This window comes from Nicotiana tomentosiformis, chromosome 9, assembly GCF_000390325.3.
Source record: "Nicotiana tomentosiformis chromosome 9, ASM39032v3, whole genome shotgun sequence".
Classification (NCBI taxonomy): domain Eukaryota; kingdom Viridiplantae; phylum Streptophyta; class Magnoliopsida; order Solanales; family Solanaceae; genus Nicotiana; species Nicotiana tomentosiformis.
In genome coordinates, this window is record NC_090820.1 from 30978698 (window position 1) to 31003593 (window position 24896).

General features: G+C 39.0%; 2 protein-coding genes across 6 annotated transcripts; both read right to left on the minus strand.

The window, feature by feature from the left end:
* Positions 1-7422: 7422 nt before the first annotated feature.
* On the minus strand, positions 7423-10161 carry LOC138898549 (uncharacterized). Its single transcript, XM_070184624.1, has 5 exons — positions 9973-10161; positions 9442-9632; positions 8320-8562; positions 7825-8223; positions 7423-7774 (listed from the first exon to the last, which is right to left on the minus strand). Exons 1-5 carry the CDS (start codon positions 10159-10161, stop codon positions 7423-7425), a joined length of 1374 nt encoding a protein of 457 aa, XP_070040725.1.
* A 3655-nt stretch (positions 10162-13816) lies between these two features.
* Positions 13817-23494, minus strand: LOC104115454 (chaperone protein dnaJ 49-like). Of its 5 annotated transcripts, XR_011411223.1 has the most exons (4): positions 23397-23494; positions 21758-22929; positions 19013-19948; positions 13817-15174 (listed from the first exon to the last, which is right to left on the minus strand). XR_011411223.1 is itself a non-coding variant. In XM_033661100.2 (3 exons), the coding sequence occupies exon 2, from the start codon at positions 22809-22811 to the stop codon at positions 21759-21761; it is 1053 nt and encodes a 350-aa protein (XP_033516991.2). In that variant the 5' UTR covers positions 22812-22929; positions 23397-23494; the 3' UTR covers positions 13817-15174; position 21758. The 5 variants fall into 5 exon arrangements, 4 of the variants coding, with proteins under 4 accessions (XP_033516991.2, XP_009624383.2, XP_009624382.2 ...); XM_033661100.2 differs by lacking the exon at positions 19013-19948; XM_009626088.4 differs by lacking the exons at positions 13817-15174; positions 19013-19948 and adding an exon at positions 19968-20208.
* Positions 23495-24896: the final 1402 nt, after the last annotated feature.

Here is a 24896-nt window from a genome sequence, read left to right on the forward strand (position 1 = left end):
ATTGAAGGAGTTCTGTATGTGCCAGATTTTAAATTTAACTTATTGTCAGATATCAAAACTCACTAGATAGTTATGTTGCTCAGTTGGTTTTTACCCTGATTTATGTATATTTCAGGGGCTCTACAATGGCAAGGTGATGGGAATTGGTAGAGAAAACAACGAATTATACTTGATAAAATAAAATTTACCAACAGCAGCAATTAGTTTTTTGAAGGAAATGGAGAAACAACACTGTGGCATTTGAGGCTAGGTCATGCATCAACAAAATCTATGTAGCATATTTCAGAACTAAAGAATAAGATACAAGCTAGAGAGCAGGACAATTGTGAGGTGTGCCCCTTGGCAAGGCAATGTCGACTACAGTTTTCACTTAGTAGCACCAGGTCAAGTAGTTGTTTTCAGCTCATACACATGGATGTTTGGGGACCTCATAAGGTACCTACATATGACAGGAAGCTCTGCTTTGTTACAATAGTAGATGACTACAGCAGGTTTACTTGGGTGTGCTTAATACAGTCTAAATGTGAAGTAGTTGTTATAATAAAGAACTTTCTTGCAATGATAAACACTCAGTTTGAAGCTACTACGAAAGTTGTTAGATCAAATAATGGTACCGAGTTCTTCAACTCTCAATGCAATGCCTTGTTTGCTTCTTTAGGAATCATACACCAAAGTAGTTGTCCATACACCCCACAACAAAATGGGGTGGTTGAACGAAAATATGGGCATATACTGGAGGTTGCAATAGCCTTAAAATTCCAAAGCTCGATTCCTAGGAGGTTCTGGGGTAATTGTGTAAGAACTACAGTATACTTGATAAAAAAACTGCCCACTAGTATTTTGCAGGGAAGATCGCCTTATGAGTTATTGTATGGCAAGACAACCAAAATAGATCACTTAAGGGTCTTTTGTTGCATATGTTATGGAAGTAACCTGCCTAAAGGTGACAAATTCACAGCTAGAACTAAAAGGGTTGTTCTTATTGGATACTCAGAAACACAAAAGGGTTATAGGTTGTATGATCTAGAGAATAGAAGTATATTGGTTAGCAGAGATATAGTATTTAAAGAGTAGGTTTTTCCTTTTGAAATAACTACAGACTCAGATTGTACAGAGGATCTATTCACTTCCTAACATTCAGTTGTAGAAGAAAATAGGCATCAACCATATACACATGTGATTCCAACCACAACTCAGAACAGGCAGTTACCAGTTGTTGATAACACTACTATAGAAGTGGAGAATGCTAGTGTGGAAAGACACATAGATCATGAAACTTCTGATGAAGAACATGAGGCTGCAGCTGCTGCTCCAATAAATGAGAATCATATTCCTGCTGTCCTTGAACTAGTAGCTGAGACAACAGAAGTCCATGAACCTTTCTTGGATATAATAGAAGAAGCAGGAACAGTAGAAATGCATTCACAACCAGCATCTACAGAATTAGAGTCTAGGAAATCTAGTCGACAAGGAAGGCCCTCTGTTTGGCATAAAGATTACATCACTACTGCTAAGACACACACTAACACTGCCTATTCCATCTCTAATGCCCTCTTTTATGATTATCTATCTCCTATATATCAGTCGTATCTCAGTGTTTTTTCAGTTCTAACTAAACCACAATCCTTTAAGGAAGCTGCACATGATCCAAAATGGATAGAAGCTATGGACCAAGAGATTAAAGTACTTGAAGAGAATCACACCTGGGAAGTGGTAGACTTGCCAGAAGGGAAGAAACCAATTGGTTCTAAATGGATATTTAAAATCAAATAAAAATCAAATGAATAGGTTGACAGATTTAAGGCACGACTAGTAGCAAAAGGATACACCCAACAAGAAGGGTTGGACTATCATGATACATTCTCACCAGTTGCCAAAATGGTAACTGTGAGAACTATCCTTAGCATAGCAGCCTCAAAGGGATTGATCCTCTACCAAATGGATGTTAATAATGCATTCCTACAATGGGATCTTTATGAAGAAGTATACATGGTCTTGCCACAGGGTTTCCAACGACAGGGAGAGAATAAAGCTTGCAGACAATTGAAATCACTATATGGCCTGAAACAAACTTCAAGACATTGGAATATTATGCTCACAGATGCCTTAGTGGGAGCAGGATATCAGTAGAGTGCATATGATCACTCTCTATTCACTAAGCAGACAGCATATGACATTGTAGTTATCTTGGTGTATCTTGATGACCTCTTGAACACTGATTGTCGCGCCCCGTTTTCTTGCGAAAACGGGTTTTGACGTATGACAACTCTTTTAAGTGGGTATTAAAAGAGAAGAGCCCCACTTAACGATTTTGAGGTGTGTCAGGGCACCTATTTACAAGTAACTATGTTTGACTAGTCCGTGTCACCAAAGAATGGGTAAGGGCTCTAATTACCTCAAAGAAAAGGTGTTAGGCACTTTTCGAGGTCCACAATTATGGGTCCTGGCCGAACTTTAAACTATGTGGATTATGTAATTAGACTAGGTGATCAAATAAATAAAGGGAAATTAGAAGTCGAATAGTCTTATTAGGGCACGTGAGAATTGGCACAAATCTTAATGACTACAGAGATACAACTATATTGATATATGTTAAATGACTAAGTGTAAATAAGAAATACATAAAGAAAAGGGGGTCCTAAGTTTTTTAGCCTAAAGGATCACCCTGTGCAACATAAATAATACTTCACAACTCCTTTGAGGTAGGGGTTGCTCATATTATTCAGCGAGCACAGACTATCATCTCCTGCTACCAGATTACTATGTTAAAGTTGTTTACCTAAAGGCGCTCTAATTCAATTCTAGGTCGTACCCTATGCGTGCACTACCTGTCCCATATTTATGGTCCAGTAGGCTTTGGACCTCTATTTGGGTGGTTCTAGACTTCACTTAGGATGCTCAAAATGATAAAACTAGCGCACATTCAAAAACATGTAGGACTACACATAAGTACAATTAAAGGCTCAAGCTAACCTCCACACATAAGCAACAAATACACGCGGGCAGTTGGGCAGTAGACAATTTCAGACACATTAGAGTCATTAAGTCCTATAGGCATAGTTTCTATGTGATTCTGATTTCCATCGTTGCAACTTTAAACTAACGAATTTGCTGATCAAAGGTATTACAAACCTATAGGCATGACATCTATATTGTTCGTGCGATGAGGCAATAAGTTTGTTCAAAAACTCAGGGTTTACGACATTGATTTTATCAACATGTTTCTTAGGCAGGTGACAATATCCTATAGGGAGAATTTCTAACAATTGACAATTGAAATTGATTTTATAATGCTTTATCCCTAGAGGCATGTCATCTAAGGCGGGGCAGTGTGGTGAAAGTAACGGAAGTAGTCGATTGATTGATTAAGGTCCAATAGTCATGATATCTAGGCGAGCAGTAAACTAAAAGCAATAGAGCCGACTGATTGATTGATTAGTTGGATCCTTATAGACATGATATATAGACTAGACAAGCACATTCTATTGCATCCCATAGGCATGTTGTCTAAACATGCACAATGAGAAACAAATGCATCAAATGCTTAAACTAACATGCTTTGAGTGGTGTACAAGTATTAGACAAGTTAAGTGAAGTGTGTGATTTTCTATAGGTATGCTTTCCATTAGTGTACAACACATTAAACTAAATAGCATATAAGGCATGCTGAACGAAATAGCAAATAGAACACATATACCCTATAGGCAAATTTTCTATCCTTTTATGCAAACATTAGAATACCTCAACCCCTTTCATTAACTTCCCCATCATTAGTTATTACAAGTTATTATAGTCCGAATGAAATAATACAAATTAAATATGAATAGCTGCAGAAGTAGACAACTATAAGCCTAATGATAGGCCCAGCACAGATAACCCAGTGCTTTTCCTAGGCCTTCGACAGCTCCAGTAGACTTAAAACCCAGCTCATAAGACCATCAGTAAGTCTGAATTCAACAGCCAAGCCCAACATCACATAGAATAGACACCAAGCCCAAACGAAGGATTCACACACGATTACAAGCAACAGACTATATGTTGAACTAACTAAATGAGGAAAGAAATCCGCACACCTATTTCTTAAGACTGTAAAGCTAATTATCACCAAGACGTATAGACAAATTCGTATGACATGTTGGCAAGACACACACAAGACGAGTTCATGCTTGCATTTTCCAAGTTTAGGGGGAATGATTGATTATCACAGGATAACAGACTACTTCTAAAGATGTTTCAAACATTAATATGGTCAATTTCAGCTCAAGGCAATTTCAAGCAGGGGATCCAATTATGAAAGCTGAAGGGTCAAAAGAGAACAACCTTAATAGAGTCGTTTGAGCATAAAGACTGATAACAAGCGAAAGGGTATAGCATGTGCAACATTAGCAGAGTTGAGGAGGCATATCACTTAGGTCAACATAGTAAGCATACATGCTTAGTTTTCAGAATAACAAGATTATAGTAAAGCATGAATTAGCCTAAAAGAGACTCAAAACTAGAAATTTAAGGCATGAAGGTCTAACACAATCATAGTCAAAGAATGGCAAGTAAACAAGCAAGTAGGCATGGTCTATAGCAGCTAATAGAATCTTAATTGTGATGAGTGTAACACCGAGGTTCCCAGGTTAAAAAATATCATGGTAGAACGTATTGCCAACTTAAGGTCAAGCAGAGCAAATAGATTTAAGAACTTAAACCAGTCAACCAGGCACAATACAGAAAAACAAGTGTATTAGGATTCAAATGGGAACCTAGGCAATACTAAAGAGCACAGAGTTTGCTAAACCCCACATTACAATTCTTAAAGCCACATGTTTGGTTAAACATTGCGACATCAATTACGGTTCATGTAAGCAGATATAAAAATAGAGTTCATATAAATGAGTTATCAATAGAAGTTCATTAAAGTAAATTCTGGGTAAGAGATGATTCCCTAGGAATCTCAATGCGAGAATCCAAAACAAGGCGTGAGAAAAACTCATAATAAACAGCAGAACAACAAAGCAAACTTAAAGATACAAATTCATTCAAGCTAAACACATATGAGTTTAAATAATTAGGGAGGTTGTGATACTAGGAGATTCGGAACTGCATAATAGTTATAATGCACGTAAAACTGCCAATGATTACAACACAATATTGGAGTCATATTGGTTCGAACAACATGGATATGCGAAGCACTGGAAACAAGCAAAAGAGGATAGAATTGCAAAAGTCAAGACACTCACCAGCTTGCAGATTCAACAAACAAATAGAAGAGAAGGCTAAGTGTCAGAAACAACTCGAGTATCACCAGCAAAGAGAACAGCCAGAAGACCAAAATCCTAGTGCGTCAGAGTTCATAGGAGCCTCAAATGAGCTCCGAGCAGTGCTTGCACTAGGGAGGTCGTTAGAGAGGATTCCATTGGCCTTGGCTTTCAGCCGGCCAAGAGCAGTAGATTCAGAATAGTATCAAGTGAGTGAGAGTATGAGAGAACAACAGTGATTCTCGTCCGTTAAAGGGCATTGGGGGGGTTATATAGTAGTAAAATTGAACAAACAAATAAGGAAACACGATCGATCAAACATAATAAAGGAAATAATAGCATGCAGAATCAATTTAGAATTGGATTAGGAGAAAAATTAGGTAAACCCTAGTTCAAGATGGAGAACCGAATAGTTAAAAAATCTCACTGAATTAGACCCATATAACCTGGTGGTGAATGTATAAGTCAAGAACATGGAGATAATATAGAATCGGAGTCGAATGAATGCCTGTTGATGAACTTCCATTAGTAAATCAGTACCAAACACATTGTAATGCTTAAGAGATGGTTAGAATCTCCGTTCATGCAATAAAGGAAAGGAAACATGGAACAATTCCATGTGATATCAGATTGGGGCTATGATTTGAGTGAGGCGGCTAGGTTTTGTGAGGTGGGGAGAGGGTTTGAGAGAGTATAGAGGCGGCTGTTAAGGGGAAAATGGGATTAGGGTTTGGGTGAGGGGATATAAGGAAAGGGGTTGGTTTATTATAGGTCGTTGATCATTTGAGATCAACGTCCAGGATCAAAGGGGAATCGGGGCGGGTTATTTGAAGGGGTGTGACCGAGTTGGCCTAAAGGGATGCTTGGTTTGGGTTGTGGGAGTATTGGGCTAGCTTTTGGTTCGAAAAGTGGCCTAGTTTTGGGCCAGATTTTAAATAAAAGAAATTAGGAAAAAATAATTTAATAAAATAACTAAATAAATATAAAAAGTACTATTTGTGAGACTCAATATTTTTAAATAATAGTTGAATATTACAAAAATATAAAAAAAACATTATCTTAAATGTAGTATCTCTTGACTGCGTCCGAATTGATAGGTTTTGGCCAAATCTCTCCATCCATTTCTACAAGTATAAGTGTTCCTCCTGTTAATACTCGGTGAACCATGTAAGGGCTTTGCCAGTTGGGTGAGAATTTCCCCTTTTCTTCATCCTGATATGAGAAGATCCATTTTAGTACCAATTGCCCCGGAGTGAATTGCCTTGACCTAAACTTTTTGTTGAAAGCTCTTGCCATTTTATTCTGGTAGAGCTGGCCGTGACATACTACGTTCATTCTTTTTCCATCAATGAGAGCTAGTTGTTCATACCGGCTTTGTACCCATTCTGCGTCGCTGAGCTCGGCTTCCAGTATGACTCTTAAGGAAGGGATTTCTACTTCGGCGGGAATAACGGCTTTAGTACGGTAAACCAGTAGATAAGGAGTTGCCCCAGTAGATGTACGAATTGTGGTGCGATACCCGAGCAAAGAAAACGGTAGCTTTTCATGCCATTGTTAGTAATTATCTATCATTTTCCTCAATATCTTCTTGATGTTCTTGTTGGCGGCTTCTATGGCTCCATTCATTTGCGGCCTATATGCTATAGAGTTTTGATGCTTGATCTTGAATGTTTCACACATGGTTTTCATCAAGTCACTGTTGAGATTAGCGGCATTGTCAGTAATGATTGCTACGATCTTCTTAGTTACAGCCTTATAGGATGCGGCCTCAGCCCATTTCGTGAAGTAATTTATAGCCACCAGAATGAACCTATGTACATTTGAAGCAGTGGGTTATTCGTCCGATGACATCCGTACCCCAAGCGGAGAAAGTCCAGGGCGAACTCGTTGCATTAAGTTCGTTAGGCGGCACTCGTATCATATTAGCATGTATCTGGCATTGGTGACACTTTTGAACATATTTGATGCAACATGTTTCCATAGTCATCCAGAAATATCCTGCTCTTAATATCTTCTTAGCCAGAACGAAACCATTCATGTGGGGTCCGCAAGTTCCGACATGTATTTCCTCGAGCAATCTAGATGCCTCATTGGCATCGACGCATCGCAACAATCCCAAATCAAGAGTCCTTCTATACAGAACTCCTCCGCTTCGAAAGAAATGGTTGGCCAATCTTCAAAGTGTGCGTTTCTGAGTGTGTGTAGCATGCTCTGGATATTCTCCCTTTTCTAAGTATTCCATAATGTCATGGAACCACGGATTTCCGTCGATTTCTTCTTCAACATGAGCACAATAAGCTAGCTGCTTATGAATTCCTATTGGGATAGGATCGATGAAATTCTTGTGTGGGTGTTGTAACATGGAAGATAAAGTGGCTAATGCATCGGCAAACTCATTCTGAATCCTTGGAACATGCTTGAACTCTATCTTTGTGAATCTCTTGATCAGTTCTTGTACACAATGCAAGTATGGCAATATTTTGGTGTTCTTCGTAGCCATTCTCCTAGAACCTGGTACACCAATAGATCTGGATCTCCGATTACCAGCAACTCCTCAACGTTCATATCAATGGCAAACCTGAGTCCCAGGATGCAGGCGTCATATTTTGCCATATTATTGGTGCACGGAAACCTGAGTTTTGCAGATATCGGATAGTGTTGACCAGTTTCTGATACTAAGACAGCTCCGATACCCACTCCTTTTAAGTTTGTTGCTCCGTCGAAGAACATCCTCCAACCATCGTATGCCTCGGTAATATCTTCTCCTACAAATGATACCTCATCATCGGGAAAATATGTTTTCCATGGTTCGTATTCTCCGTCTACGGGATTTTCTGCCAAGTGATCCGCCAATGCTTGCCCTTTGACTGCCTTTTGAGTTACATAGACGATGTCGAACTCGCTCAGTAATATCTGCCACTTTGCTAACTTACCCATGGGCATGTGTTTCTGAAAGATGTATTTTAGCGGATCCATCCTTGATATGAGATATGTAGTGTACGCACAGAAATAATGTCTCAACTTCTGGGCTATCCATGTCAAAGCACAGCAGGTGCGTTCCAATAAAGAGTACCAGGCTTCGTAAGGCGTGAACTTCTTGCTCAGATAATATATCGCCTGCTCCTTCCTTCCAGTTTCATCATGTTGTCCTAGAACATAACCAAAGACTCCTTCCAATAAAGACAAATAAAGTAGCAGAGGTCTTCCTGGTTCTGGTGGGACCAACACAGGCGGTTTAGATAAATACTCCTTGATTTTATCAAAGGCTTTCTGGCATTCTTTAGTCCAGCTTGTTGCAACATCTTTCCTCAGCATTCTGAAGATTGGCTTACATATCACCAATGATTGTGCCATAAAACAGCTGATATAATTGAGGCACCCTAGAAAACTTATCACATCTTTCTTATTCTTCGGCGGTGTCAAATCCTGGATAGCTTTGATTTTTGACGGGTCTAACTCGATACCTCGACGACTGACGATTAAACCTAACAACTTTCCAACAGGGACTCCGAAGACACATTTTGCAGGGTTCAACTACAAGTTATATTTTCAAAGCCGATCGAAAAATTTCTTCACGTCTGCTATGTGATATGGACTCCTTTTAGATTTTATGATAACATCATCCACGTACACCTCTATTTCCTTGTGTATCATGTCGTGGAAGATAGTCATCATGGCCCTCATGTAGGTGGCCCCAGCATTCTTCAAATCAAACGGCATCATTTTGTAATAATATATTCCCTATGGTGTGGTAAAGGCGGTATTTTTGGCATCCTCTTTATCCATCCAAATCTGGTGGTATCCTGTGAAGCAATCCACAAAGGATTGGAGTTCATGCTTAGCGCAGTTGTCAATTAGTATATGTATATTGGGCAGCGGGAAATCATCCTTAGGACATGCTCTGTTCAGATCTCGATAATCGATACATACTCTAACTTTACCATCTTTCTTTGGAACTGGCAAAATGTTGGCTAACCAGGTTGGGTATTCGACCACTCGGAGAACCTTGGCTTTGATTTGCTTGGTGATCTCATCTTTTATCTTCAAACTCATATCTGGCTTGAACTTTCTGAGATTTTGCTTTACCGGTGGACACATGGGATTGATGGGTAGCTTATGTGCTACTATGGATGTGCTCAAGCCGGTCATATCGTCGTAGGACCATGCAAAGATGTCCCCATACTCCTTTAAGAACCTGATATACTCTTCTTTCTCTGACGATGATAGATGAATGCTTATACGAGTTTCCTTTATTGTTTCAGAATCCCCTAAGTTAACGGCCTCAGTTTCTTCCAAATTAGACTTCGGTTTGTTTTCAAAATCCTCTACTTCTTTGAAGATTTCCTCAGGTATTATATCATCCTCCAGATCTTCCGAATCACTGTCCTTATGTTGCGTTGTCTCATTACATTGTCACAGTCGTAGGTTCATCGGGATATGTAATAATTATGCTGAAAAGAATATAGAAAGATAATAATAAATATGAAAAGCAGTAATGCATTAAAGCTTTAAAATGTCAACAAGTACGACTCGATGGCTCGAGTAATTATTTCAAAACAAAATACTGAAAATGTCTTAAATGCTCAAAACTATTTGAAAATAATTCATGCTAATTTGCCAGGCTACCCAGGAACTCGGCGAGCCCGAGACGATGCAGCGGTCCAGTTTTTGAGAACAAATCCCTCTTCCATTGTTTGAATGGTAAGGTCTTTCTCCTCATACTCACAATAATTGCACTGCAGTCTATATCTTCTTCATCTAGAAACAGCTTCCTCATACCGGCTAAAACCTCATCTTCTTCGGTTCCCCACATTATGTCGGCTTGATGGAATGTCTGGTGCACCGATGGTACAGGTTGTTCTAGTGGATAATAAGGTGCACGCCATAGCGGTGTCCAATCATATATTCTTGACATTTATATTCATATCCGAGTCCAAAGGTCGTTCCATGATACTATGGTTGTACGAGTTTGGTGATCCCCTGAAGCTTTTGTCCAAGACCCTTGCCTGGTTCATATCCTGTCCAAATCAATATACTTTCTATTTTCAATTGCGTTCACCCGTTCAATACGGTGATATGTTTCTCCGCCCAACTTCCTCCTGTTCTTGATGACTGGAATGGTCTGATTGATGTAGATGGGGTTGCTTCCATCTCCATGAATGATCACCTCCTGATGATTCCACTCGAACTTCACAGCCTGGTGCAGAGTTGAAGCCACTGTCACGGCTTTATGTATCCATGCCCGTCCCAACAATATATTGTAAGTAGCAGATATATCTAGCACTTGGAACTCAACATCAAACCATGTTGGACCCATCTGTAGATCGAGGTTGATTTCTCCGATAGTGGCTTTCTAGGATCCATTGAACGCCTTCACATTCATGCTTCCCATTCGTATCTCGTGCAGGCCTTTACCCAATCTATTTAGAGTGGTCAGTGGGCATATGTTCATACTCGAACCTCCATCTATCAAGACCCTGGAGATGAACTTGTCCTTGAATTGCACTGTGATGTGCAACGCCCTGTTGTGACTCAGTCCTTCTGGTGGTAACTCATCTTTGTGGAAAGTGATTTTGTGGCTCTCTGGTACCTGTCCGACCATGTTAGCCATCTCTCCACTAGTGATGTCGGCGGGTACATAAGCTTCACTTAACACCTTCATCAAAGCATTCCTGTGCGCATCTTAGTTTTGCAACAGTGATAAGATGGATATCTAAGCAGGACTCTTGTTCAGGAGGTCAACAACGGAGTACTCCCTTGCTTGTATCTTCCTCTAGAGATCGTCAGTGCTAGTCTCAACAACTGGCGGCTTAGGTGAAGCTTTCTTGCCTGTTCCTTCCAGATTCTCTGCTGTGTAAACTCTGCCAGTCCTAGTCATACCTTGCGCGGCACCTGTTTCTTCCATTTTGGCTTTTCCCTTTCTCCTTGCTTCCGCAACATAATCCCACGGGATGGCATCATACCTGTAAGATGGTGTGGGAGCTATCATTATAGTGAATGGTATAGCTACCTCAACTTTAAATGGCACCTAGGTTTGTACCACAACTAGCGTGAGGGTGACCAGAGATGTTTTAGGAGTGTCTCCCTCTCGAATGAGTCAAATGGACCCTTCCTGATCCCACTCCTCATCAGTTTCTATCACGTTCACTCCCTCGCCTCTGTGATCCGGGAAAGAGTTATTGCGAACATTTGGTACATCTTCCTTTGCTTGTATAACCTTAGTGTCGATCAACGTCTGAATCTTGTCTTTAAACGTGCGGCACTCCTCAATGGTATGGCCCTTCATGCCTAAATGATAAGCACATATTTTGTTGGGGTTGATCCATTGGGAAGGATTTTCCACAACAATAACGGGAATGGGGGTGACATAGCCGGTGGCCTTCAGTCTCTCATACAGATGGGCTATGGGTTCAGCAATTGGGGTGTACTGTCTAGGTGGTCTGCGGTCGAAATTTGGACGTGGCTTTGGGTAGTTTTGGTAGGAAGGTGGAGGTGAATGGTAATATGCAGGTTGAGTGTTGTAGGTATGGTAGGTGGTGGCAGGGTATTGGTATTTTGATTGTGTGGGTTGATATGTGGGTGAAGGTGTTTGGTATGTGAGGGGAGACTTAGTGCCCTGGGCTACCATCATGGCACCCACTTATTTCTTCTTTGAGATACCTCCGGATTGCAAGGCTTTATTCGTGGCTTGAAGCGCCTCGAAATTAGGTACCATCCCACTCTTGATTCCTTCTTCTATTCTTTCCCCTAATTTGATGATGTCGGAGAACTTGTGATTTTCGATGACTATCAACCTTTCGTAATACTGCGGATCTTGAGCCCTAACAAAGAACTTGTTCATTTGTTCTTCTTCAAGTTCTGGCCTTACCTTTGTGGCCTCTGATCCCAACGAATAGCATACTCGCGGAAGGTTTCTATCGGCTTCTTCTTGAGGTTCTGAATGTAGAAAATGTCCGGCGCATTTTCCGTGTTGAACCCGAATCTATCCATGAAATCTGATGCCATATTCACCCAATTAACCTACTTCTTCAGGTTTTGACTGATATACCAAGACAAAGCGTCTCCTGTAAGGCTTTGCATGAATAGTTTCATGCGAATTTGTTCATTCTTACCCATTCCTACAAGCTTGTCGCAGTATGTTCTCAGATGCATATTCGGATCACTAGTAACATCGAACATTTCAAACTTGGGAGGTTTGTAACCCTCCGGCAGTTCCACATCTGGTTGAATACATGTGTCCTCATAGTTCAGACCTTTAACGCCTTTCCTACCTTCAACACTCTGGACTCTCCCTGTGAGTTTCTTAAGTTCCTCTCCCATGTTTCTAATGAGCAGGTCCTTCACAGTTGGTCCGGGTATGTATAGGGTTTGCTGCAGGGTATGGGGTAAGGTTTCCATATATATCAGATTGCTTTGATGCGTTCCTGGAACTTGGATATACGGGTGGTCATTGGTCGAGTTTTTGGGATCGAGAGTAGGTTGTGGTGCATTTTGGGGAGTGTGATAAGTGGTGGTTTGCGAGTATTGAGGTAGATGATGGTGGTGTTGTTGGGGGGTTGGCATTGGTGGCAGGTTAAGGTTCTGGGGAGGTGCGGGATTATGATACTGGTGTTGTGCGGGAGGGTTCAGAACTATGGGTGGTGGATTCTAATTTTCTGCGTTTTGTGGTGGTGTTTGGTTCTGGGTAGTTGGGTTTTGCCGGTTGATGTCGAGGACATTGAGGGTAGGGGAGAGGTTTGCCAGATTTCGGACCTACTCAAGCTCGCCTTGTAATTCCAGGATTTGTTGTTCCAAATGTAAGACCAACTCATTCTGCCACGGAGTACTTCTGCCATCTAAAGTTTCAACGTTTTCCGCCACAACAACATTGTCTTTCCTGATACCGCTTAGATCATCCAATTTCCCTTTGCCCTTGCTTTTGCTTTTCGGGTAGCTAGGTGGTGGACCTCTAGATCTGGTGTGGTATGTTGGTGATGTCAGTATACACGAACCAACCTTTGGGAACAGGAGTAATCAAAAAGAAAGAAAAAGCAAAATATTAACCAAGTCAGTAAGGTGAAATAAAAGAGTGTTCGCAATATTTAAACATGTTTCACAAAGTCATGCAATAATTCGCGTCCTAATTTGGGGACCTCATTGTGCCTGAGGTAGGCCTAAGTGACACATAGACTTGGAGAAAATTGATGCCAACATTTGCTTCATTTCATTAATGCGAAAATGAGCCAAAACAAACTTTTACTAAATCGATAATAATATAATAAAGTTACTAATGACATTTAGCCTTATTACATCAAAATCTTATCTAAGCTAGAAAGCAGTAAAGAACATCATCTCCTAATCTACTAGGTCCCTGAAGGACTTTCTCCATGCTTGGCTCTTTTGACCCCATCAATTAGATTTCCCAGGTCGTGCATATCCAACAGTAAGTAAGCTTTTGCCAGATTTCCTCCTTCATCGCCGTCCATGCCTTGACAATCCGAGAGTCTCTTTCTCATCTTCCATTTTAGCTCCATCAGTCCTTGTTCCAGGTATTCCAATCTTTCTGTTGACTTAGTGGCAATCTCCTTCCATTCCTTTATTGCTTCCATGTTTACTTGGTGTTGCTCCAGATGTTTAGCTTCGGACTCGAACACCCTTTTGTGTAGCCTCTTGTACTTAACCTATGCCTCAGCCACTTCATCTATGATCATATCCTTCAGATTGACTCCTGGCTTGATGTCCCCCGCTATGTCGTCTTCTAGCCATGACAGAGAGTAGTACATATGACCGGTGTGATACCTGTCTGGCTAAATAGTTTTCCCTTCCACAATGATCTTTTGGTTCCACATGTGTTGCGCTTCGAATTTGAATGGAATGACATCTCCCTTGAAATCTGCCTTGCACTGAACCATATTGGAAACTCGAGGTATGGCTTGTTTTCTTTCAGCTTGTCTCATTACCCTTATTGGAGCGTAAGGGTAGATACGTCGCAGCCCGATCAGCACCAAGTAAGTAGTCCCCTTTGATCTGATGATGAACTCACTACTATGAAACCATTCAAACATCCAATGTACCTACTCGTTTGTCAGATTATTGAAGAAACGCACCCAACTTACGCATTTTTAGGCTTTGAAAACCTGTCTGGAATAAACGTTATTTTCTTTGGGTGATGGTTGGCTATGTAGTCATTCAATGGCCTTCGCAGAAGCTCTTGATGGTACCCTCCTCTCTGAAAGTGTTCTAGCATCCAGACTTGTAGCAATAAATTACAACCCTCAAAGTGTCTGAATCCCTACTTGTACCGATCTAGAGCGCGGTACATCTCAGCTAAGATCATGGGGATGATAGTGTAAGTTTGTCCCTCGATGCCACCCATTAAGGTCCTGGCGACCATGGCTAAGCGAGTATGAATCCTTCCTCCTTTTATTGGAAATATCAACAACCCCAAGAAGAAGACAATGAACACATAAACTCGGCGGTGCACCCACCCTAAGGAAGTAATGGCTAGTTCATCATGGTGAAGACGATATGACTTGCTATGCCCATAACGTTCGTAGAGAAACTCAAAAAGTATGTATGATTTCTTTAGATAGAGCAGTTTGTCATTTTTCTTAAAACCCAAAATTTTCAAAAAACTGCGAGGAGTACGATTCTTTGGTACCAGTAATCCTGGACTATCCTATGGCAACTTGGCGAAACCTCCTATTTCTTCTAGGAAAAGAGTCATTTCTATATTGCCAAATCGGAAAATAACTCATTTCTCATCCCAGAACATGGTGGCATCCTCGATCAGCTCCCTATTTGGTTGAATGCTCAACAAAGAGGGTAGGTCACCAAGTACTCTCCTCATATGATTCTTGTCACAAGGCGCAAGGTCTTTCCACCAGTCAAGTAGCAAAGGCGGGATATTCTGGATCATACCGAACCTGGGGATTTTGTGCTTCATTTTCTGCAAACAAACAAAGGTTAGCCATTTCCCCCCTCTGGATTTGACTACTTACGCAATAATGATTAACACGTTAGCACATTTTCTCCAAGTAATGCACATAATATGATAGTGTCCACTGGGATTGTGGAAATCCCGTCGGACTTTGGACAGGGCTCATCTTAGCGGGTTGTTATGTTAACAACACTTCAACCCGTACTAGGTTTAGCATGATGCATGTACATTTCAAATTGGAGTAGGGTTTCTAGAAGGGCCTAGACTGGTACTCCCAAGTGGACACCTTGAGAGGGAAAGGCACGGGACCGTCGACTTCACCGCTGATCGACTAGTCTGCCGCAAATAAGCTTTTCCGATTTAAGAAGGGTGATTACAGGAAAGCGCGGACACTCATCAAGCATCGCTATGTTGATAATTGGCACGAGTGGAGTATGATGTGGAGCATGCTTTGTGCAAAAATAATAACACATTGCCAAGTATTTGTATGATAAAAGTACGTAAAAGCAGTAAATAGTAAAAGTGAACATGAGGAGAAAAGAAAATAAAGACAAAAGAGAGAAGTCAGTTTAGCTCATGAAAAATGAGCGAGAACGTAATGAAACGGGTAGGGAAATAGGGATGGGAGAGTCATAATATAGCAGTCTTAGACAAGATGAAGGAGATGAGGAGAGATCATACATGTCATAGCAAATAAAGGAGAATAAAGGAAGGGATGTGCATGTAATAGCAGTTAAAGAAAGTAATCCACATAAGTCAAGTTCATTTATGGTAAGAGCTTAAGGTTTTTCCAGCAAAGTCGCCATGCTGTCGCGCACCATTTTCTCGCGAAAGCAGGTTTCGATGTGTGACAACTCTTTTAAATGGGTATTAAAAGAGAAGAGCCACCACCTAACGATTTTGAGGTGCGTTAGGGCACCTATTTGCAAGTAACTCTGTTTGACTAGTCCGTGTCACTAAAGAACGGGTAAGGGCTCAAATTATCTCAAAGATAAGGTGCTAGGCACTATTCGAGGTCCACAACTGTGGGTCTCGGCCAAACTTTAAACTATGTGGATTATGTAATTAGACTAGGTGATGAAATAAATAAAGGAAAATTTAAAAGTCAAAGAGTCTTATTGGGGCACGTGAGAATCGGCACAAATCTTAATGACTACAGAGATACAACTACATCGATTTATGTTAAATGACTAAGTGTAAATAACAAATACATAAAGAAAGGGAGGTCCTAAATTTTTTAGCCTAAAGGATCACCCCCGTGCAACATAAATAATACTTCGCAACTCCTTTGAGGTAGGGGTTGCTCATATTACTCAGCGGGCACAGACTATCATCTCCTGCTACCCGATTACTATGTTAAAGTTGTTTACCTAAAGGCGATCTAATTCAATTTCTGGGTCGTACCCTATGCGTGCACTCCCCGTCCCATACCTATGGTCCACGAGGCTTTAGACCTCTATTTAAGTGGTTCTAGACTTCACTTAGAATGCTCAAAACGATAAAACTAGCGCACATTCAAAAACATGTAGGACTACACATAAGTACAATTAAAGGCTTAAGTTAACATCCACACATAAACAACAAATGCACGCAGGCAGTTAGGCAGTAGACAATTTCAGATGCATTAGAGTCATTAAGTCCTATAGGCATAGTTTCTATGTGATTCTGATTTCCAGCATTGTACAGGCAGTGTTGCAACTTTAAACTAACGAATTTGCAGATCAAAGGTATTGCAAACCTATAGGAATGACATCTATATTGTTCATGCGATGAGGGAGTAAGGCTGTTCGAAAACTGAGGGTTTACGACACTGATTTTATCAACATGTTTCTTATGCAGGTGACAATATCCTATAGGGAGAATTTCTAACAATTGACAATTGAAATTGATTTTATAATGCTTTATCCCTAGAGGCATGTCATCTAAGGAGGGGCAGTGTGGTGAAAGTAACGGAAGTAGTCGATTGATTGATTAAGGTTCAATAGTCATGATATCTAGGCGAGCAGTATACTAAAAGCAATAGAGGCGACTGATTGATTGATTAGTTGGATCCTTATAGATATGGTATATAGACTAGCCAAGCACATCCTATTGCATCCTATAGGCATGTTGTCCAAACGTGCACAATGAGAAACAAGTACATCAAATGCTTAAACTAACATGCTTTTAGTGGTGTACAAGTATTAGACAAGCTAAGTGAAGTGCGTAATTTCCTATAGGCATGCTTTCCATAAGTGTACAACATACTAAACTAAATAACATATAAGGTATGCTGAACGAAATAACAAATAGAACACATATACCCTATAAGCATATTTTCTACCCTATTATGCAAGCATTAGAATACCTCAGCCCTTTTCATTAACTTCCTCATCATTCGTTATTACAAGTTATTACAGCCCGAATGAAATAATAGAAATTAAATATGAATAGCTATAGAAGTAGACAACTATATGCCCAATGATAGGCCCAGCACAGATAACCCAGTGCTTTTCATAGGCCTTCGACAGCTCCAATAAACTCAAAACCCAGCTCATAAGACCAACAGTAAGTCTGAATCCAACAGCCAAGCCCAACATCACATAGAACAGACACCAAGCCCAAACGAAGGATTCACACATGATTACAAGCAACAGATTATATGTTGAACTAACTAAATGAGGAAGGAAGTCCGCACACCTATTTCTTAGAACTATAAAGCTAATTATCACCAAGACGTATAGACAAATTCATGTGACATGTTGGTAGGACACACACAAGACAAGTTCATGCTTGAATTTTCCAAGTTTAGGGGACATGATTGATTATCACATGATAACAGACTACTTCTAAAGAAGTTTCAAACATTAATATGGTCAAAAATAGCTCAAGTTAATTTCAAGTAGGAGATCTAATTATGAAAGCTGAAGAGTCAAGAGAGAACAACCTTAATAGAGTTGTTTTAGCATAAAGACTGACAATATAGGTTCATAACAAGCGAAAGGGTATAACATGTGCAGCATTAGCAGAGTTGAAGAGGCATATCACTTAGGTCAACATAGTAAGCATACATGCTTAGTTTTCAGAACAACAAGATTATAGTAAAGCATGAATTATCCTAAAAGAGACTTAAAACTAGGAATTTAAGGCATGAAGGTCTAACATAATCATAGTCAAAGAATGGCAAGTAAACAAGCAAGTAGGCATGGTCAATAGCAGCTAATAGAATCTTAATTGTGCTGAGTGTAACACCGAGGTTCCCAGGTTCAAAAATATCATGGTAGAACGTATTGCCAACTTAAGGTCAAGCAGAGCAGACAGATATCAGAACTTAAACCAGTCAACCAGGCACAATATAGAAAAACACGTGTATTAGGATTCAACTGGGAACCTAGGCAATACTAAAGAGCACAGAGTTTGCTAAACATCACATTACAATTCTTAAAGCCATATGTTTGGTTAAACATTGCGACAACAATTAAGGTTCATGTAAGCAGATATAAAAACAGAGTTCACATAAAGGAGTTATCAATAGAAGTTCATTAAGGCAAATTCTGGGTAAGAGATGATTCCCTAGGAATCTCAATGCGAGAATCCAAAACAAGGCGTGAGAAAAACTCATAATAAACAGCAGAACAACAAAACAAACTTAAAGATACAAAGTCATTCAAGCTGAACACATATGAGTTTAAATAATTAGGGAGGTTGTGACACTAGGAGATTCGGAACTGCAGAATAGCTATAATGCAGGTAAAACTGCCAATGATTACAACACAATATTGGAGTCATATTGGTTCGAACAACATGGATATGCGAAGCACTGGAAACAAGCAAAAGAGGATAGAATTGCAAAAGTCAAGACACTCACCAGTTTGCAGATTCAACAAACAAATAGAAGAGAAGGCTAAGTGTCAGAAACAGCTCGAATATCACCAGCAAAGAGAACAACCAGAAGACCCAAATCCTAGTGCGTCAGAGTTCACATGAGCCTCAAATGAGCTCCGAGCAATGCTTGCAATAATGCTTGCTATTTTGCTCTCAATTCTTGCTTAACTCGTCCGGTACTGTAGCATTGGGCGGGCTGAGACGGGTTGGACGGAGAGCGGGTTTCAAATGAACAGTTTTTTGATATCGGTGCACCGGAACCTGCTAAGCCTGCTAACCCGTTAACGGGTTTTTAACGGGTTACAGCCCGGTTCAACCCGGTATCCGTTACAATTTTTTTTTATTTTCTAGACCGTTGCCAACGGTCAAATTCAAAGAACCTCATGTTGACCTAGATGAACTTAAAAAATAATGCAAAGTATGTGATGTACTATTTTTTATTTTTTATAATTGTTATAAATTTTTAATTTGCAAGTTCAAAAATAAAAAAATCAAAAAAGAACTTGCAACTTAATTTGAAGTACTATATATTATTCAATAAAAATATCAAATGAAATCCTTCGGAGCTTGATCCTTACATATTGCCTATTGGTCTTATTAAATAATTTTTTGTAGCTACTTACTTTCAAATTTCAATTTTAAAATTTTAAAATTCAAATTTCAAATTTAAAACTTTAAACTTCAAAGTTTAATTCTAAGCCTTAAAAATTTGCAAACACTTAAGTATCAATAACATTGAATAAGAAAAACAACATTTACTTTAAAAAAAAAAAAAAAAAGGCCGGTCCAGCCCGAACACGGAAGGACAAAAACAAACCCGAAAAAGTACAACCCGCTAACAGCCCGGAACGTTAAACGGACGGGCTGAATTTTTTTGTGTACAGCCCGTCCCAGCCCGCCCGTTAAACACCTGTCATGTCTGCATGAATCAATGTCATGAGTTAATAAATAACGCTATTCCCCAAGATAAGTGCCTATTACTATGCATTTGGGAAAGCCTTCAGAGTGCAGAAGTTATCCATCAAAGTGGACTGCAGCGATATCTCGTACACACCTCACCATTCTTATTTTAACACTAGAAAGAAAACCAGAAACCAGTCTCCAGCTATATCCATGTATACGTGGAGAACATTACTCAAGGACAAATAGGAAAAAATTGCTGGAGCTAGAAAAGCTTTGCTGTAAGAAAAAATATGCATATATAGTAAGAATCAGGGGCTAAGAAGACAAGCTACAGAAAAAGTATACATCTATCAAAATTCCAAAGTCATTAGATAAAAAGGAAGCTCACACCCCAACTCGTATAACTTGATGAAAACCAGATGATCTATGATTAAATGTCATATAAAACTTCCAAACAATCCAATGAATAAATAAGATCTTACTTAAAGTTATAGCCAATGGAAACAAATAATTTAGCACTCTTTATGATTTCTTGAAAAGATACCCCATTACATCGTTCTTCAGTGTGTCACTTTCATTTCTTTCAGGAATTCAAAATAATTAGAATGCCAACACCCAGGCCACAGAATAAAACCTTTCTCTCCATCTCCACATTCTTCCAATCCCCATACCATGTTAAAGGTCAATCATAAAGGATGCAAATTTATTAGCAATTAAGTTCCCTCCACGGTAATAGTTATGACTGAAGAACTAAAACAAACCCTGTAAACAATATTCAACACCAGTAGGTTCAAGTCTGATCGTACTTTCAGCATTATATTTCTTACTACAAGCCAAATAGTGTCACAACAGATAACAAATCTGTAAACAACATTCAACACCAGCAGGTTCTAGTTTAATCATACTTGCAGCATTATATTTCTTACTACAGGGCCAATAGTGTCATAACAGATAACATAGGATGTAACAGAATGAACATAGCAGTAGGATTCAACAAGTATAAGATTTATACTATCTTGAAAGATAAAACTACAAAGGTGACTTTCAGAAGTTTTAAAGGTAGACTCCTTCCCCTCAGCAAGGACAAAAAGGAGGACTTCAACATTAATAGAACTAATGCAATAACATTCAAGGACTTCAATAGAACTATGGCACTAACATTCAACAATGTTAAGTTGCAATCGGCAGTTCCTTTTCCAAAAGAAAATATTTTCATGCAAACTGTAATCTAACATTCAACAAAGTTGAGTTGCAATAGATAGTTCCGTTACACAAAAAAAAAAATCACACAAACTGAAGTGAACGTTAAAATGGGACTGACATAGTAAAAGCAAACAAAATTTCCATGTCATTTTATCTTCACAGGGAGAAAGGGTAAAAAATGGATGAAAGATTGCAATTGCTGAAAAGAAAATAAGTTGATGTGTCCTTGTTTATCTAAATTGCTTAAATGTCCATACTTTATTCTTGAGAATATCCACAGGCCTTCTATACATGCTCCTTATGGTGTTTAAGAAGAAATCAGAATAGTATAACTTCACCTAACCTCAATGTGAGATATGTTTTCTTGTGATGGTTGCATGTTTTTATACCTGGTGAAGCTTGAACAACAATCTAGAAGTCGGGCTGCATAGGCATGTTTCAATATCTAGAATAGTGCATTAAATGTGTAATTTACTGACTGGATGTTGAATTATTTAGTTTCTAAAGATGACATGAAAGCTCACATAATGTATAACAATTATAAAGTCATTGCATTGATCAATGCTGAAAATCTTTTTCAGCAGAGAACAGAATGGAAAGAGCCAGAAGAAAGTAAGCTGACCTCAAGCTACTCCAAAATTTTGAAGCCTGTCACAGTGAGGTGTTGGGTAGTTCCTGTTCCATTGTCGCCTCTGTAATTCTATATGACAGTAACGTTCAAGCATATTTTTGTAATCTTTAACAACACGGTCTTCAATTTTCTCTCGACCAGGACTACCAAGAGGATAATTCTTATCAAATTCTGCCGATTTAACGAAAAATTCTACCCCATATTTGTCTGTCACCTTCTCAAACTGATAAGAGTAGTTTTTCTGCAAAGAATACTCAGGCTCTGAGAAAGGAAGATAAGCAAGTAAAAAAATGATCAAAAATGGTAACAATTGAAGGAGGAGAATTAAGTTAGGCCCAGAGGAACCTAAATCCTCTCTCTGCTGACGGACGTTGGTCCTTGTCCTGTAGGCATAAGCTGTCCTAAACATTTCAGACTGACCAAAGAATGCCCTTATAATCTCTTCATCATCAAAATCATCTTCAAAATACTCACGCTCCATTCTTCTCCTCCGACGTCTAAGACTATACTGCTGATCAAACTCAAATTCTTCAACCAAACACGTCTCATCATACTGCCTCCTTGAATCATCTTCACTCAAACACTTAAATGCCTTGGATACTTTCTTAAATGCCTCTTCAGAACCCGGAGCCTTGTTTTTATCAGGATGAACTTTCAAAGAAAGCTTGCGGTATGCCTTTCTTATCTCCTCAACTGAACAATCCTTCTCTAGACCAAGAATTGCATAATAGTCCTTCTTGCTCTTAATATGTGTAACCAAATGCACGTGATCTTCAGTATAACTCCTCTTCCCATCAGAAACCTCATCTAATTCGACATGACCATTGACATGTTTCTCACTCGAAACATTGCCAACTTCACTAGGGTGATCAGCAGTTAAGGCATCAAGATTTTCACAAGCAGCCAAAAGATCTTTGACATCTAGTTCACTATTAAGGCGGCGTGCAATTCCAATAAATTTAAGCGCTCTCTGCTTATTGCCCGACATAATTGCCTCCTTGGCAATACCTATGCATCTTAAAGCCTCATCTTTGTTACTATCCATTCTTATCCTTAATCTAAAAGGTGAAAATTAAGCTTCAAAACAAGAACCAATTGCACTGAAATTCATGATGCCATGGACGAACACCAATCCAGGCTCTTGTTTCGCGATTCAATTTAACCTGATCACCAAAATAGCCAACCAATCACTCATCATAAAGTACACAGATAGGTAAACGAGGCGCTTTTACACATATTAGTTGTCAACATCACAATAAGACTAACATTTAGAGGAGAAACTTATATTACCGTTTGTTGCTAGCATTTGGAAGCCAAATTATAAAATTCAAAGATAATTTTAAACATAAAAGAACCCAAAACTATAGAAAATCCAGAAATTACATGACACTAACACGTAAAGAAACAATTTTAAGCATATTATTCAGCAAGTTTATGTGAAAAGCATTTTGAGGAGATATTGGGATCATTAGTTTGAATTTCCTATCATTGTAAGGAAAATCAACAGAATTTTGGTGCCAAAAAAAAAAAAGAATCAACAGAATTTCAAACATAAAAAGAAACCAAAAGAGTTCATAAAAAGAGCCAAAAAAGTTATTATAATTAAGAGAGCTTTAACTTTGCTTGGAACCTGAGCAATGGCAGAGAGAACGCGAGAAAAGGAGAGAAAGGGTCGTGTTAGACGAAGAAATGGAGTCTGAGATTCTGAATAAAGTGAAGACCCGTACCATATATATGTTGGTGGTGTGCAAATTTGCGTTCACTGTCGCATCAAACTCTTAACGTACCACATAAACCGATTACAAAGTGTACATTTTATTATTTCTTTATCATCATATATTTTTAAAAATAACAATAATGTCAGATCCAACATATACATACCTGGTAAATTTATCAAGTAATTTACTACAACATCTAGACTATCACCTTGTTGGGCATGGTACAACATTGGTAGCTGAAGTCTATTTATAATGGTGTGAGGCATTTGGAGAAAATCGTGAGTGTTTGATTCAAAGCGGACAATATCACACCATGTTAAGATTATTATTTGGACGTTTTAGTCTAACAACTTATATCATAGCCCAAGTTCAGTGTGACGAATATGGTGATGGCAGAGTGATGTGCGAGACTCGGTATAGAGGTGCATTAAAAAAAAAGCTAGTTGCTGGATTCGGTTGTCATAAATATTCTAACAATGTGGGTGGCACACAGTGAACCTCAAAAATTGATCTATGGATTGTGGCAATGAGTCACATGGAACTTAGTTCGAAGGGGAGAGACCCGTGAATTGTGGTAGTGATCCACATAGAACTTAGTTCGAGGGAAGATTGTTGGGTGTGCGAACGAAGTCCCACATTGGTAGCTGAAAAAGATTGGGAGCCTACTTATAAGGTGTAGGGATCTCTTAATGGTGTGAGGCCTCTTGGAAAAACTCGTGCGAGTTTGGCCCAAAACGGATAATATCACACCATGTTAAGAGTATCATTAGGCTGTTTTAGCCCAACACACATAGACAATTGGCTTAAGAGCATTCATCAAAACAATAATTTATGACATGTATATCGACATAAATTTTAGTGAATTAGCCATAATTAATCTCCGGCTTTAATTTCTTACTCATGTTAAATATGGTGTATATGTTGGTTTTTGAAACCCGTTGAGTAATTATTAAAGGTGTTTATCGAACGGGCTGGACCAAACTGGTCATGGAAAAAATAGCCCGTCTAGTTAGTGGGCGGGCTGATTAGTAGGCTGGCATACCGGGTTATTAGTGGGCGGGGTAATTCCGGGTTCTAATGGGCCCGTCCGGATTCGGGCCTATCCGGTTCGAATATATATATATATATATATATATATATATATATATATATATATATATATATATTCGAGTTCAATGTAATTGTTACTTAAATGTTTGCAAATTTCTAAATAATAAAATAAGTATTTTAAGATATAAAATTAAACTTTAAAGTGTTAAATTTGAAATCTAATTAAAATTTTAAAAATTAAAATTAAGTGGCTACATAAAATTATTTAATAAGACCAATATGTAAGAATCAAACTTCAAAGGCTTTCATTTCATATTTTTATTGCATAGTAATACTTCAAATTAACTTGCAAGTTCTATTTT

Bases quoted from the DNA above. Each gene is read 5' to 3' on its own strand.
- LOC104115454 (XM_033661100.2), bottom strand. From the start codon at position 22,811: ATGGATAGTAACAAAGATGAGGCTTTAAGATGCATAGGTATTGCCAAG.
- LOC138898549 (XM_070184624.1), bottom strand. From the start codon at position 10,161: ATGTCAAGAATATATGATTGGACACCGCTATGGCGTGCACCTTATTAT. The intron at 9,633-9,972 runs GTGAGTATGAGG...ACGCAACATAAG, and splicing joins TAGACTGCAGTGCAATTATT to GACAGTGATTCGGAAGATCT. The intron at 7,775-7,824 runs GTTTGCCATTGA...TCGGAGATCCAG, and splicing joins GCCTGCATCCTGGGACTCAG to ATCTATTGGTGTACCAGGTT.